We start from the raw sequence: 15785 nt of genomic DNA, 5'->3' as shown, positions 1-15785 counted from the left end.
AGATTGTTTGGAGAGAGAAGGTGCAAACATTCACACATTTGGGCTTCCTTCTACCCCCCCTTCCCCATTTGGATTTAATATTTCTCTAGTTCCACCATTTTCTGAGGGTTTGTAGAGACTGTTCTGGGTATATAGGGTGTTAGGGGAGGGGGAGCAGCTCTGGTGGGGAACAGATTGTGCTCCTTCCGGGGTAGTTTGTCCATGTTTGGTCCCCATCCTGCACTCATCTCTCACCTTTGACTCCCAGAACTTGTCCGCATGTGACAGCGGCCACAGCCCTGCAATGGCTTCGACTGGCTGCCTATACCAAATGAGGGTAGCTGGTGGGTCTACCTTGGTGAGGTAGGGGCTTTTCCTGCATGCAAAGACAGGCTCCAGAAGACTGAACGGATGAGACCAGCTGTGGGTCCAACGGCCAAGAAGGCAGTTTCTGCATGTGCCGCAGAAGAAAGTGAGGGGCAGATGGGACTCGTCAACCTGGGAAGGGAGCCCATCTAGGAGAAGGGAAACCCTGGTCCTAAGCCTCTGCTGTCTTGCAGGACATCTTCAGGAGAAGAAAGGCTAAGGACAGGGGCATCTTACCCATAGAGGCTAGTGGCGGAGGGCGCCAGGGTGCAAAGTTCTGGAGGGCGCCAGGGAAGAGGCGGGGCTGGACACAGCTCCTCCCGGCATTAGCTCACCGCCCTTGCCCACCTCCACCATGCGGGCAGCTGAGCCAGGAGCTGCCGCGTCCAGCCTCTGCCTCTTCCCTGCCGGAGGAGCTGCCCTCCAGCTGCTGCCTGCCTCCTCCAGCCCTGCAAAGCTGGCCACGTCGCCGGCAGTGCCATCCGCCCTAAAAAAGGTCGGCAACTCTGGGAAAGGGTGGCGCCAGAGGGATCTTCGCACCACGGCACCGGATATGCTTAGGATGGCCCTGGCTAAGGAGTAAACTCTACTCAAAATAGGAGTGGAGTCCCTGAGACAGTTGGATGGCGCCTTATACGTCTCCTTCCAGCAACTCCTGCAGCCAAGCTGGTGCCAAACGTATTGCTCTGCTTTCCTTTGGACCACATCAGTGAGGCTGAGAGGGGGGGTCTTGTCATTCAGGCAGCCCAGGGTGGTCACTTTGGTGCTGCTAACGCAGCAGTCTGGCTTTACCCCAGAAGGTGCACTCCATTGCCTCTTGAGACAGACAAATGCCAACAACAGAAACTGTCTACGAACATCTTAAGAGGGTAAGAAGAGCCTGCTGGATGAGGCCAATGGCCCATGTAGTCCATATGTAATAAATGTTCACGCAATGACCCATCTAGTCTAGCATCCTGTTCTCACAGTGGCCGACCAGAGAAGGAAAGTGTTATGTAGTGTAGTTTCACCCTGGGCCAACAGGGGGATACTGTATATAGTTTTCACTCAGGTCTGTAGATAGTTTTCACTCAGGTCCGCGGCAGTTATTTTAGGCGGGAACTCTGGGCTGTTGTGGTTACAATGTTGACAGCCGGCTGCCTATAAATACAGGCCGGCTGAGCTGTTCGCAGTTAGTTCTATTCCAGCTTACCATAATAAAGAGCTACTTGAAGAAATCGCTGTGCCGGCTGCTATGTCAACCCACGACCTAACACTGGCGACGAAGGTGGGATTGATGGACATCAGAGCACAGCCAGATGCGGCCAGCCTCTGAACTGAGCTGAATCACTGAGCTGAATCACAGAGCGAAATCACTGAGCGAAATCACTGGGCAGAACCAATTCAGAGCTGACTGTTCTGGCTAGAGCACTGTGTTCCATCCATCGCCCTTCACGCCGGCATCAGAATCATGGCTTCACTTGTGCCTCTACCGCCGTTTGCGCCAGCCTCTGAATCATGGGACTCCTACCTCGCTCGGTTCGACTGCTACCTCCAAGCCAACGAGCTGACAGAAGTATCACAGGAGCGGAAGCGGGGCCTATTCCTCAGCCTCTGTGGGCCTGAGGTGTTTGAGACGGCCCGAGCGTTGGTTGCGCCTGAAGCAGTCCAGGCAACACCATGGGACACGATCCAAGAGAAGCTCCGCAACCACTACGCACCAAAGCCGTCCAAGATTGCTGCCCGCCATGCGTTCTACCACCGGAACCAGGCAGAGGGGGAGTCAATCAACAACTACACCACCGCCCTGCGACAGGCTGCAATGCACTGTGAGTTCCGAGACTTAGACGATGCCCTGATGGATCGAATCGTCTGCGGGGTCCGGGACATCCATCTGCAACGGCGCCTCCTAGCCAAGCCAGACCTCACGCTACAGAAAGCCATTGAGGAGGCTGTGGCCTCAGAAGCTGCTGAACGCTCCGCCCAGGAGATCCGCAAGTCCAGCAGCCCGCGTCTTGCTAGGGAGCCAGTTCCGGTGCATCATGAAAAGGCCAGCAGTGAGGAGGCATCCTCCAGTGAAGACGATGACGTGCACCAGACAAAGCGGGAGCGCAGGAAGTTCCAACAGAAGTCCAAGGGCCAACCGGAATGTGCTGGCTGCGGAGGCAACCATTCCCGTGCCAAGTGTCGATTCAGAGACGCCATCTGTAGGAAGTGTTCCAGAAGGGGCCACATCGCTAAGGTCTGCCGATCGGCTCCGTCTGACACCCCCCCTTCATCGATTCGCAAGTCCAAGTCTTCACTCCAGTCTGCCAAGGAAAGTTGTTTCGCTCTCACCAACTGCCGCTGCCCGTCTGGAACCACGATTGGCCAAACCGACTCGCCTACGCGACGCAAGCTGAACGTCACGGTGCTCATTGAAGGAGCTCCATGTGACATGGAGATCGACACCGGGTCTGCCCTGTCCATCGTGTCATGGAGCACCATCAAAAGACTGGTACCCAGAGTGTCCAAAAGGCAACTCGACTCTCACCGCGTACACCTGAGAGACTACCAGGGAAACGACATTCCCGTGGTAGGCGTTGGCCGGTTCCGGATCGCCTTCAAGGATTTTTCGGGCCTGCTCCGGTTGGTGGTGGTCGAAGGTCAGCGGCCAAGCCTCCTAGGGCTAGACTGGTTTGATGCCCTCGGCCTGGAAGTCACCGGCATCAACTGCATCTCTAACGCAGAGACTGAGGGTCTGGTCAAAGACTTTGCCGAGGTTTTTGACGGCACCTTGGGCCAATATACAGGTACGCCCATCTCCTTTAGCCTTGATCCACAAGTCGCCCCCATCAAGCTAAAGCCACGCCGGGTTCCCTTTGCTCTCAAGGCTAAGGTGGATGAACAACTGGACAAACTGATCGCCCAAGGAGTTTTGGAGCCGGTTGACCACGCAAAGTGGGAAACCCCCATCGTCACGCCTGTCAAGCCAGATGGGTCAGTGAGAATCTGCGCTGACTACAAGTGCACGATCAACAAGGCACTTCAGCAGCACGCTTATCCGGTTCCTGTTGTCCAACACCTGCTGCATTCCCTGGGTGAGGGTAAGGTCTTCGCTAAGCTGGACCTTGCCCAAGCCTATCAACAACTGCCAGTCGATGATGCCACTGCTGAAGCCCAGACGATCGTCACCCACCGGGGGGCTTTCCGTTGCCGCCGGTTGCAGTTCGGGGTGAGTGTGGCTCCTGGCATCTTCCAAAGCCTTATGGAGCGTCTCCTGCAAGGGCTTCCGGGCGTGGTACCATATTTTGATGACGTCTTGGTGTCTGCAGACTCACACCAGCAGCTGTTCGAGCGCCTCCGTGCCGTGCTGACCAGGTTCCAGGAGGCCGGGCTCAAGGTAAAGAGGGAGAAGTGCCAGATCGCCGTTCCACAGGTAGAGTTCCTGGGCTATCTTATCGATGCCTCCGGTCTTCATCCAACCACATCCAAGATCCGCGCTATCCAGCAGGCCCCCACCCCAAAGAACAAAACGGAGTTGCAGGCATTCCTGGGGCTGCTGAACTTTTATAACATGTTCCTGCCCCACAAAGCCACAGTGGCTGAGCCTCTTCACCGACTCCTTAGCACTAAGACGCCTTGGGCCTGGGGTCATCGGGAGACGGCGGCCTTCAACGCGGTCAAGGCTCTCCTTTCTTCAGACAGTGTGCTGGTACAGTACAGTGAATCCAGGCCGCTGGTCCTTGCCTGCGACGCCTCACCTTTTGGCATCGGTGCTGTCCTTAGTCACCGTTTTCCAGATGGAAGAGAAGCACCGCTCGCCTACTTTTCCAGGACACTATCTCCGACGGAACGGAATTACAGCCAGCTCGACAAGGAGGCATTGGCACTTGTGGCTGGAGTGAAGAGGTTCCATGAATACCTCTATGGCAGGACTTTTGACCTCATCACTGACCACAAGCCACTCCTGGGCCTCCTCGCCGGTGATCGTCCAACTCCACCGGTCCTCTCACCACGCATGCTGCGATGGACTGTTTTCCTGGCTGCCTACCACTACCGGCTCATCCATCGCCCGGGGAAATCGATGGGCCATGCCGACGCCCTCAGCCGTTGCCCTCTTCCAGCATTTGTGGAAGACCCGGCTCCAGCTTCATCGCTCCTTCTGATTGAGGATCTTCCGGCAGCGCCTGTATCGGCTGCCACTGTGGCCTCCGCATCTGCCCAGGATCGCACCATCAGCCGGGTGCTCAACTGGGTGTGGAGGGGGTGGCCACAAGGGCCTTTTGCATCGGAGTTCCAGCCCTTCGCAACCAGACAACATGAACTCTCAGCTCATCGTGGCTGCCTGCTGTGGGGAGACCGCGTCGTGATTCCCCAGGGACTCCGTCAGCGCGTCCTGGAGGCTCTGCACGTTGGCCACCCGGGAATTGTCAAAATGAAGGCGTTGGCTCGGTGTTACGTCTGGTGGCCTAATATGGACGATGCCATCACTGCCTGGGTGTCCGCCTGTCAAGCGTGCCAGGAGTCGAGGCCTGCACCACCGGCAGCTAAGGGACACACCTGGGAGACGCCAAAGACACCCTGGTCGAGGGTGCACATCGATCTGGCTGGCCCCTTTCACGGCCGGACCTTTATGGTAGTGGTGGACGCCTATTCCAAATGGCTGGAGGTCGCCCTGATGCCCTCCACCACTACCGAAGCTGTCATCCGGGTGCTGCGAGGCCTGTTTGCAACGCATGGGTGTCCTGATGTCCTTGTCTCTGACAACGGACCGCAGTTCACGTCAGGCACGTTTGAGCGGTATCTTTTGGGACTGGGCATCCGCCATGCCCTAACGGCACCTTTTCATCCATCCAGCAACGGGCAAGCGGAAAGAATGGTGCGCTCGACAAAAGAGGCACTGGCGCGCCTGGACCGGGGAGACTGGCATGAGCGGGTCGCCGAATACTTGTTCGTGCAACACATCACCCCTCATGCGGCCACAGGGAGGAGTCCTGCTGAACTGCTTATGGGCCGCCGCCTCAGGTCACCGCTCGACCGGCTACACCCAGACTTTGCCGTGGCTGAACCCCCAGGCTGTGCCAACGCACCACGGTCATTTGTCCCAGGAAACCAGGTCTTTGCCCGGAACTATGTGGGGGACATCCCTTGGGTGCCAGCCACAGTAGTGGGAGTCACTGGACCTCGCTCGTACCAGGTGGCACTCGAAGACGGACGCTTGTGGCGACGGCACATAGACCAGCTTAGGCGCAGGGTTGGGGACTTGGACACTACCGAGGTGCCCCCAACTGCGCTTGCGGCTCCAGAAGAGACACGTACAGATGGCGAGGCCCCACCTACACCTCCCTCACAAACTGCCAGCGTGGAGCCGAACCAAGCCGTTTCAGAACAGACTCAGACCACTCCACTTGCGGAGGCTCCACCCACAGCAGCGGATCCAGGGGAGTTGGTTCCAACGCCACCTAGGGTCGCACCACAGCCTCAGCGAGAACTGTGTGGCCCTCCGGACTTGGCTACCAGTCCCCGGCGGTCTGGCAGAGTTTCCAAGCGCCCAACTTATTTAAAGGACTATGTTGTTGGACAGGTATCACTGTTGGTCTAAGTATGGGAAATGTAACCGATATGCTTTTGTGCTTAATTGAACCATTACGCGTAGTGCTGTATATAAGGAAACCATTACGATTGTAACTAACGCCTTATCTCGGTGGGGAGGGGTGTTATGTAGTGTAGTTTCACCCTGGGCCAACAGGGGGATACTGTATATAGTTTTCACTCAGGTCTGTAGATAGTTTTCACTCAGGTCCGCGGCAGTTATTTTAGGCGGGAACTCTGGGCTGTTGTGGTTACAATGTTGACAGCCGGCTGCCTATAAATACAGGCCGGCTGAGCTGTTCGCAGTTAGTTCTATTCCAGCTTACCATAATAAAGAGCTACTTGAAGAAATCGCTGTGCCGGCTGCTATGTCAACCCACGACCTAACAGAAAGGGTTATCGATGGCTAACTAGCCATGAAGACTATACTCTTCCTTCCCAGTTTGAGGCAGTAAACCCTCTGAATACCCTTTTCTGGAAACCACAAGAGGGGTAAAGGGCTCTTGTGCTCAAATCCTGCTCTCAGCTTTTCCCACAGGGATCTGTTCAGCCACTGTGAGGACAGGATGCTGGATTAGATGGGCCACTGGCCTGATCCAGCAGGCTCCATTTATGTTCTTAAGGCTGGTGCCCTCCCTGCCTTCTCAATGACTCTCCGCTCTCCTGTTCATTTTCAAGGTCCTTAACCAGGTATCCTTCCAGCTACAAATGTTTGCTTATTTTGGTTGCTAGGAGAAGCAATACCAGGGCCAAACTAACAAAGGGTATATTGCCTGAGCTACAAATGAGGAACAATGAAGGAAAAAACCTCACCACCACACACTTCCTTTTATTGCACCGAAAACTGATTTTGCTCAGAAACCTTGATGCCCCATTCATACCATGCATTTAAAGAACTACGGTGCCACATTAAACTCTCAAAGCTTCCCACAAAGAATACTGGGAAGTGTGGTTCGTTATGAGTGCAGTTGCTAGGTGACCTCCAATTCCCCTCAGAGAACTATAGTTCCCAGGGAAGAAGGGTTGACTATTAAGCCGCTCTGGGAGAGGGGAATAGGGGCCTCTCCCAGCAACTCTTAGCACCCTTAACAAACTACAGCTCCCATAATTCTTTGGGAGAAAGCCATGGCGGCATTGCAAAACTCTGAGAAGTGCAGATTTCTAAGGCTAGCTGTGCTTCAGTTCACATTGTTTTGGAAAATGCGACATCGATAAGCTGGGCTTTAAATGCAAATTGAACCCAATTTCTACCACGTTCTGAATCTGAGCCACTGCAGGAGGTTGAGGGAAGGCTGACCCAGTAAAAACCGAAATCTGCCTGTCCTAGCTGGGGTTGATGGGAGTTGTAGTCCAAAACGACATCTATGTGTATGTACCAAGATGGAAATGGCCAGCCTAAGAAAAATTTGCCTTTAAGATATATGAACGTCCCATGGCTATAGAAGCACAAGCCGGGGGGGAGGGGGTTCACGGTGATTATTTAGTGTCCAAAGGCACTCTGCACATGCTCAAAGGCACAGACTGCTTTATTAAATGCTCCACCCACTGGATAGCAAAGTTCCAACCTTGCGGGGTCTCTCAGCAAGTAGAGGAATGGCAGCTTTTCCTCACAAGACAGGGCTCTTTTGATACAGGTAGACTACGCCAGGGATATACTCCACACCCTGTGCAGACTCCTTCTCCGATGTCGCCCGCTCCCACGCCTCAACTTCCTGCTCCATGACTTTTCGCCACAGTCCCTGCTGTTCCAGCTCGTTCAGGACTTGCTGCAGTTGGGCCTTGTATTCCAGGTTGCCTGTGTTGCTCCGGGTGGTCAGGCACAGGTAGCCTCCTGTTATTAAAGGAGGATGTTGATCAGGTCCAGGGAAATCCCTGACAGCATCACAGGGGCTTTTCCACACTTGTCCTGCTGCTTTTCCCCCAGGGGAAACTGCTATTCCTGCCCCCCCCAAACGTTGGTGAAACTGACCCCCAAAAATTCCTCATCTGGACAGATTCATTGGAGGACAGGATGAAGGGAGAGAGAAGGAAATCTGCATTGGCTAAACGGAGAAGGCCTTTCTCCATCACATTTCCATACAGATTAAAATGTGGAGATTAAATGTGTCCAATCCTGTGGGGAACATAGTGGAGGACTGAACATGAAATTTCAAGGAGAGTACAGCTCTTTAAGGGGAGCATTTCTTTTTTTAAAAAAAACCCACAATACCACAGCAAAGTTTAAGAAACATGGCTGTTAATCCTCACTCCTGGCTGTCAAAACAGTTTTAAAAACTCCAATATAAACACATGTTAAAAGGCATTTATGCCTTTCATACATTCACTTGAAGAGCACAGGAGAGGCTTAAAAGTGGTTCATTGTGACTGGTCTGAATTCAAGGAAGTCTTTTCCGAACAACCAACAACCAACAACAACCAACAACAACAACCAACAACCAACAACAAGCAAGTGAACTATTCCTCTTCCCCAGCTCCACTAGAGTAGATCTCCTTGGCTGTGGCTGGTTAAAAAGGTCTCCCAGCACCATCTAGCGGCCACAGATTCATGGTGGATCAGCCCAACCGCTTGCAGTGCAGGAATCACAGCTGAAGAATCCCTGACAGACCCCCATCCAACCTCTGTTTAAAAACCTCCTTTGAAGGAGATTCCATCACCTTCCAAAGGAGCCCATTCCGCTGCCGAACAGCTCTAGCTGTCAGGAAGTTCTTCCTAATATTTAGTAGGGATCTCCTTCCTTGCCATTTGAAGACATTGGTTTGGGTCATCCACACTGGAGCAGCAGAAACAAGCTTGCTGCATCTTCCATGTGACAGCCCTTCAGGGGTTGGAAGATGGTTATCCTCTCAGTCTTCTTTTCTCCAGGCTAAACAGACCCAACTTCCTCAACTGTTCCTAATCAGGCTAATTTTCCAGGCCCTTGATCCTTTTGGTTGCTTCTCCTCTGCACACATTCCAGTGATGAACAGTGATGAACCTAGGTGATGCTTCCTGTTTTACATATATGTGTGTGTGTATATATATATATATATATATATATACACATACACACACACACACACACACACACACACAACCCCCACTGCAACAGGGCATCTCCGGCTAAAACCCCACCTGGTCTGGTGACACGAAGCAACTCTGGAACCACGCTGGTGGGCACCTGTCCTTCGCTGAGCGCCCCCACGATCAGAACAGCGTCATAGCACCCTGGTCAGAAGCAACAGCACCGGTTATTTATTTGTATTTTTTCATTTTAAAAATAGCCTAACACTTTGAATTGGGGCTCAGCGATGAACAGGCAAATGGCACAGGTGTTTAAGGACAGGTGTAACATGCTCCTTGGCAGAAAAGCCCATCAGGTTTCTGGTTGCTGTGTTTTGCACAAGCTGCAGTCTCCAAACCATCTTCAAGGGCAGCCCCATGTAGAAAGAATTACAGGAGTCCAGATTGGGGAGGTTATTGTTTTGTTTTTACTACAGCATGAACGGCTGTGCCCAGGAAGAGTTCGCACTGGCAAACCGGACGGAACTGCGAAAACAGCACTCTGCATTACTGATCCCACTTGGGTCTCAAGTGATGTAATGGGCTGGCTAGATCACACTTCCTCAACCTCGGCCCTCCAGACGTTTTGAGACTACAATTCCCATCATCCCTGACCACTGGTCCTGCTAGCTAGGGATCATGGGAGTTGTAGGCCAAAAACATCTGGAGGGCCGAGGCTGAGGAAGCCTGTGCTAGATGCAGAGGAATGGTGGGAGGAAGCAGCTGTGGAATTCCCCAGGGAAGAAGGCTCAGAGCCAGGGGAGTGGTGGTGGGATGATGCTGAGTGGTCAGAGGGAGAAGACTGGGAGGAGGTGGTGTCAGAAGCTGAAGAGGTAACAGGGTTTAGTGAACAGGAAGGGTCTGTGGCAGAGAGAAGTCCAGAATCAGAGGCAGAAGCTGAAGCAGGAGAGGAGGGAGGCCAAGAGGCAGAGATCAAGCAGGTTGGTTAAGAGGCACAGGTGTCTTCCCCTCCTGCTGCGACAAGCTCCCTTCCCCTCTGGTCTCCCGGAACCATAAGAGGTATGAAGAGGGAGGAGACGAGACGGATGCACTGGCAGAGTCTCAGATTGCTTGGGAAGGACCCGGGAGAGGAAGAGGCTTAGCCAGCTGTGGGAAGGCAGGGACCTTCAGTCCCCACAACTGACTCATAGGGGCAAGATCTACTTGCTGTGCTCAGTACGCCTGGCACTACTGAGCAGACCTTGTTTCTTCTCATAAAGAGTTAACTTCACTTGCTCCGTGTGATTTATTGCTGACCCACTCCTGACAAGTGACAGACTATTGTCATTCTGGGAGTAGCCCCAGACGATGCACTAGGTCCTTGGGGTGAGTTCCAGAGGTTAATGCAGGGAAGTAGCAGCAACAGCATCGCCTTGCCCACCACAGCCTCACCCCCTGCACCCTAACTCCTACCCACTCAACCCATTTCTGAGGAAGGTGTGCACCTCTTGGTCTTGTTACCTTCAGGAGCTGGTAGGGCTTCCTGCCCCAAGAGGCACCTCTTCAGATCCTGGTAGATCCCCTTGCGACACGCATGTTCCAGCATCCGCTGACTGCCATCCAGGCCGTGGAGGCGGCAGAAACCTTTTGCCTGCAGCTTAGAAGGTGCAGCTTAAGTCACATGACATCAGCCTGGAACCACACCCACTCCTGCCTGCCAATCAAACACGAGCTTACTGGACACCACAAGCGACACCCGCAGGAGCCAGATGGGGATGGTGTCGGGGTAGCTGGGCGATATCTGGTTTTCAACATTGTGATAGATCGCCAGCTAAACATCATGATATACCGATACAGTGTCTGAAATAAAGATGGAGCTCTGTAGAGGCATTGGCTGGCTTCATAGTTTTCCCCGTGATTTATGCAAACATTTCATGATTTGTGATATATTGCCAGGTGAAAAATTATGAAACTGGTATAACGATATGGACTTCAAACTGATTTTGGACAATATAAGCACAGCCTTCTGGGTACCAGTTGCTGGAAACTGCAAGAGGGGAGAGTGTTTTAGTGCTTGCAGGTTTCCAATAGGCACCTGGTCAGCCATGGTGAGAACAGGCTAGATGGGCTTTTGGCTTGATCCAGTTGGCTCCTCTGACGTTCTTATGGAACTCTCTCCCACTGGAGGCAGGGATAGCTACCAACCTGGATACTTTAAAAGAGGACTAGACAAAATCATGGAGAATAATAAGGGTTTAAATGGCTACTGACCACAATGTCTATGCTCTGTCTCCACAGGGGGATATGGCCCCCAGGCTGCAAAATATTCCCTGCCCCAGTTTAACCGATGGATCAACTCCTAACAATAGCACAAAAATATTAATGAACCTCCTAATCCATTAAAAACTAGATTCAATGAAATAAGACCCCGTGACTCAAGTGGCAGCCTCATTAAGATGCCCGTCTTTCCCAGAGACGAGAGCACCATCAGACTGGGGCAGTTCACAGCAGGGTGAGATCACTGTGCCCCAAATAACTTGATACATCAGCTGATGGTCCCCAGGTCTGGCCAATGACACGGGTGGAGACACACCCTACGATGCCCTCTGCTGAGATTGGGCTGGGGTGCCCCAGTTACCTCCTTGGCCACAAGTCCTGTGCCACAGGCCACATCGAGCACTAGAGCGTCCTGGAGGGGTTCCTGGAAAACGGAGGCCAAGCAGGCAGCAGCCAGTCGGGGGGCTTGATACTGCAAGACAGCAACATCCTACAGGGGAAAAGAGGTCTAGTCAGGAACAGGGTGGGGACCGAACTTCATAAGTAGAGCCCAATGGATCAGGCTAATGGCCTAATGGTCCAGCATCCTGTTCTTACAGTGGCCAACACAAACACATGATCACCCTCCGCCTCCTGTGGTTTCCAGCAACAAGTTGTTGTTGTTGTTGTTGTTGTTGTTGTTGTTGTTATCATCATTATTATTGCTATTTTTAGTTTATACCCCACCCATCTGACTGGGTTGCCCCAGCCACTCTGGGTGGTTTCCAGCAGATATAAAAAACATAATAAAACATCAAATATTTAAAAAAACTTCCCTATATAGGGCTGCCTTCAGATGTCTTCTAAAAGTTGTATAGTCAATTATCTCCTTGACAAGGGAACCACCAGAAGGCCCTCGCAGCTGGACCTCAGTGTCTGGGCTGAATTCAGAAGCATTACTGCCTCCTTTAAAGCCATCCAAGTTGGTGTCCACTGCTGCCTCCTGTGGGAGGGAGTTCCATAGTCTAACCATGCATTGCGTGAAGAAGTCCTTTCTTTGACCAGTCCTGAATCTCTGAACATTCAGCTTCACTGGTCCACAAGTTCTAGTGGTATGAGAGAGGGAGGCAAACTTTCCTCTACCCACTTACTCCTTGTGGTGCTTAATTTTATAAACTCCTATCATGTAAGCTCCTATCACGTCAGTATTGTTTTTAACAATCGATTGGGAGCCATTGCAAATGCAGCAACCATTCTTCATAGGGAAGTTGCTCCACCCCCTGTATCATTCTGGTTGCCCCTTTCTGAACCTTTTCCAACCTCCCGGCATTGGTATTTTTAACCCCTTGCAGCATACGTCTAACTAAACACCATGTTGGCTGCAGGAAGTGAAAGGAAGGTTTGTCACACACAGAACTTATGGCTCTGCTAGGAATTGTACTTTTGGCCTTTTCACATCCAAAGAAAACATTCCATTCCCCCTGCCGTCCTGATTTCATTGCTCCAGGTGTTCCAGGGCAGTTGGAGAGCAGATATCTTGGGCTCTGCCCAGTTCCAGGGGACCTTGGCTGAGATGGAGACATTTGTGGTAAAAAAATCCTCCTTGCCCCAAACAGGTTGAGCCTGGGGAGGGACTGGCAAGGCGGAGCAAAAGCTATCAGCGTTTCGGACTTTTCAGTCTGGAAAAAATGCGAACCAGAAGAGACACGATTAGGCGTTTATAGGATAAAGAATGGATAGAGGAAAGTTTTCTAATCATAGACACCCAAGGGAACCAAATGTTGGAAGTTTCGGGACAGAGAAAAGAAAGTCCTTCACACAGGGCATAGTTAAACTATGGAACTCACTGCTACAGGAAGCAGTGAGGGCCACCAACTTGGATGGCTTTAAAGAAAGGATTGGAGGAATTCACGGAAGAGGGAACTATTGATGGCTACTAGCCATGATGGCTCTGCTCTGCTTCCAGAGTCGGAGGCTGCGATGCTTCTGAATACCAGTTTCTGGAAACCACAGGAGAGGACAGGGCTCTTGTGCTCAGGTCCTGCTTGAGGGTTTTTCATTGGGGCATCTGGGTGTCTGCTGTAAGAACAGGATGCTGGACCACATGGGTCATTGGCTGAATCCAGCAAGTTCTTAGCAATGGGAGATGAGTGGAGAAAAGGATGTGCTTGTGGCTAAATGGCCATGGTAAGGATGGATGGAGGATGGACCTGTCATTTTCAGACCTCTCTTTCTCATTTGTCCAGTCTTGAATTCACTTCTCTGCATTTCTGCATACATTTGCATTTTTTAAAAAAAATCCTCAGGAAAATTCATCACCATTTTCGTGTGAATTTCTTCTAATATACCGATTTTTCTGTATGCAGTTTTGACCAGCAAACATTTCTGAAAGCAATTTCCCCTAATATAATCCATTTCTGTATGTTGTTTTTAGTGGCATATTTATTCTTATGCACGTTTTCTGCTAATATATGCATTTGTGTAACTGTTGGGAGAGCTGCATGGCAAAATATGGAGTACTGCAAATTTTGAGGGGTGGCTGTGGTTTGTATTGTTCTGGAAAGAACTTGTTCACCTGCAAATGTGAACTGAATCAAAATTCTCCCCCAAACCTAACTGGTGGCTGACTCCTTTTTTAACTCCCGTCCTGATTAATTCACCCTCCTTCTGATATAAGCAATTCTTCTCTCTGGCCTCTTCACTTGGTTGAATTCCATGTGAGGCATGGATAGTCAAATTGCGGAACCCGTGGCCACAGGAGGAAATAATGGCCACCAAGTCGGATGTCTTTTAAAAAAGGATTGGATAAATTTGTGGAGGACAAAGGCTACAGACGACAATGGCTCGGCTCTGCCTCCACAGTTTGAAGAACCAATGCTTCTGAATACCAGCTGCTGGAAATCGCAGGAGGGGAGAGTGCTGCTCCTGCGGTCAAATCCTGCTTGCGGGTTTCCCATAGGCATCTGACTGGCCACTGTAAAAACACATGGATCACATGGGCCATTAGCCTGATCCAGCAGGCAATACTTACGATATTGTGTGTGCGTTGAAATATCTTCTTTTCATTACCTGCTATTATTAACTTTATTTTTACACCACTCTTCCTTCCAGTAGGAGGCACCCTTTTGATTTTTCAGCCTTCCCCAACCATCCAGATATTTTGCACCCCAGCTCCCATCAGCCCCTAAAGCAAGCCTGCTCAATGGCGAACTGCCTTTCTGATGCCGGCACTCTACATATGGCCAAGAACACCCTCTCTATTATTAATTATTGTGCCCAGGTGGAGAAGATGGGTTTGGGGGGATTTAAATTCAGAGGGGGGGGGGTGTGCTTTGCCAAAATTGGCCCCAAAGTCCACCAAGCTAGGTATCCACTTTATTTTAGAAGCACCAGCTGCCTCTGAGAAGCCCACAAGCAGGCCTGTTATTTGCCCAACTATCTCATGCATCCTGTGGCTGCAATGGGTGTCAAGGTAGATTGCCTCTGAACATGGAGGTTCTATTTAGGTGAGATGATGGTGGGACCTCTATCCATTAATTTATTACTTATTTATGTATTCCTTTTATATCCCAGCTTTCCCTCCAAAGGAGCTGAAGGTGAAGCAAATGGTTCCCCCCTCTCATTTCATATCCATAGCAACCCTCTGAGGTAAGGGCAGGCTGGGAGACAGCGAGCCCAAGGTCTCTGAGCCTCATGGCTGAGTGGTAGATTTGAACCCTGTACCCCCAGGTCCTGGTCCAACACTCAATTTCTCTAATCCCCACCCCCAGTTTGCCCTTTAAAATGATGGCTAAACTGCTGACCCGGGATTCATGGGAGGAGAGAGAAAGGCAGAACTCTGCACGCGCTCAAGAGTCTCCTTAGGGAATGAAAGAGAAGAATGGTCCCAGGAGGCAGAGGGGACGAACTAAGGGCAGAAGCGAAGCGGGGTAAGGAGGGGGTGGAGGAGGAGTAACCTCTTCGTATTCCGGAGCCCAGCCGTCGTAGAAACGGAGCTGCTGCTCCGGATCGCCTTCGTGGTGCACCTGGGCGACGCGGCGCTGAACCTCGGCTAGGCGGCTGCTGCCTGCGCGGCCATCAGCCATGTCCGATCCGCCCCTCCGCGGCCACCTCCTTCCCGGCTCCTCCCCTCTCGCCCGCCTCTCTCTTTGTCCTTCCCCCGGCAGGCTTGGGGGAACTCTAAGGAGCCGGCTTTTAACGTGCTGCGCTCTTTTGTGCTAGTTGTGTTTCTTAAAGCATGGTTTTAATTTTGTAATAATTGTTTTTTCAGCGGTTATTTCCCACGTTTTCTCTTTCTGTTTCTGTGCCTATGTGCCGTTTTAATTTGTGTAACCCGCCTTGAGTCCCAGTTTGAGGAAAAGGTGGGGTATATAAGCGGATCTCAGGGTCATAGATTCCAACCGCACGTTGACATGGGCTTAACCTGGATTTTTGTGGAGGGGGGAAAGAACCTCAGTTAAGTATTTCTATTGCTTTACTTGATGGGGGCAGCTGCCCCCTCCCTGCCCCCCTTGGCTACGCCCATGCATGTTGGGCAAAAGATTCCTGCATTGCGCGAGGTTGGATTAGAACTCTACAATTTTATGGTTCTATAACAACATCTGGCAGCCCAGTCCCCCATTCATGTGGCCACACTCGGGATTTGGTGATG

The 15785-nt window shown here is 51.6% G+C and overlaps 1 protein-coding gene across 3 annotated transcripts; it reads right to left on the bottom strand.

The window, feature by feature from the left end:
* Positions 1 to 7406: 7406 nt before the first annotated feature.
* Positions 7407 to 15256, bottom strand: METTL27 (methyltransferase like 27). Of its 3 annotated transcripts, none has more exons than XM_080984107.1 (5): positions 15091 to 15256; positions 11517 to 11645; positions 10400 to 10529; positions 9011 to 9103; positions 7407 to 7729 (listed from the first exon to the last, which is right to left on the bottom strand). In XM_080984107.1, the coding sequence occupies exons 1-5, from the start codon at positions 15217 to 15219 to the stop codon at positions 7506 to 7508; spliced, it is 705 nt and encodes a 234-aa protein (XP_080840233.1). In that variant the 5' UTR covers positions 15220 to 15256; the 3' UTR covers positions 7407 to 7505. The 3 variants fall into 3 exon arrangements, with proteins under 3 accessions (XP_080840233.1, XP_080840235.1, XP_080840234.1); XM_080984109.1 differs by having other exon boundaries at positions 10400 to 10535; positions 15091 to 15253; XM_080984108.1 differs by lacking the exon at positions 11517 to 11645 and having other exon boundaries at positions 10400 to 10535.
* Between the last annotated feature and the right edge of the window lie 529 nt (positions 15257 to 15785).

Source organism: Podarcis pityusensis (genome assembly GCF_964106645.2).
Source record: "Podarcis pityusensis genome assembly, chromosome: 15".
NCBI classification, from domain to species: domain Eukaryota; kingdom Metazoa; phylum Chordata; class Lepidosauria; order Squamata; family Lacertidae; genus Podarcis; species Podarcis pityusensis.
The sequence above is the reverse complement of the archived record's forward strand: the minus strand, read 5'-3'. Positions and strand labels throughout refer to the sequence as shown.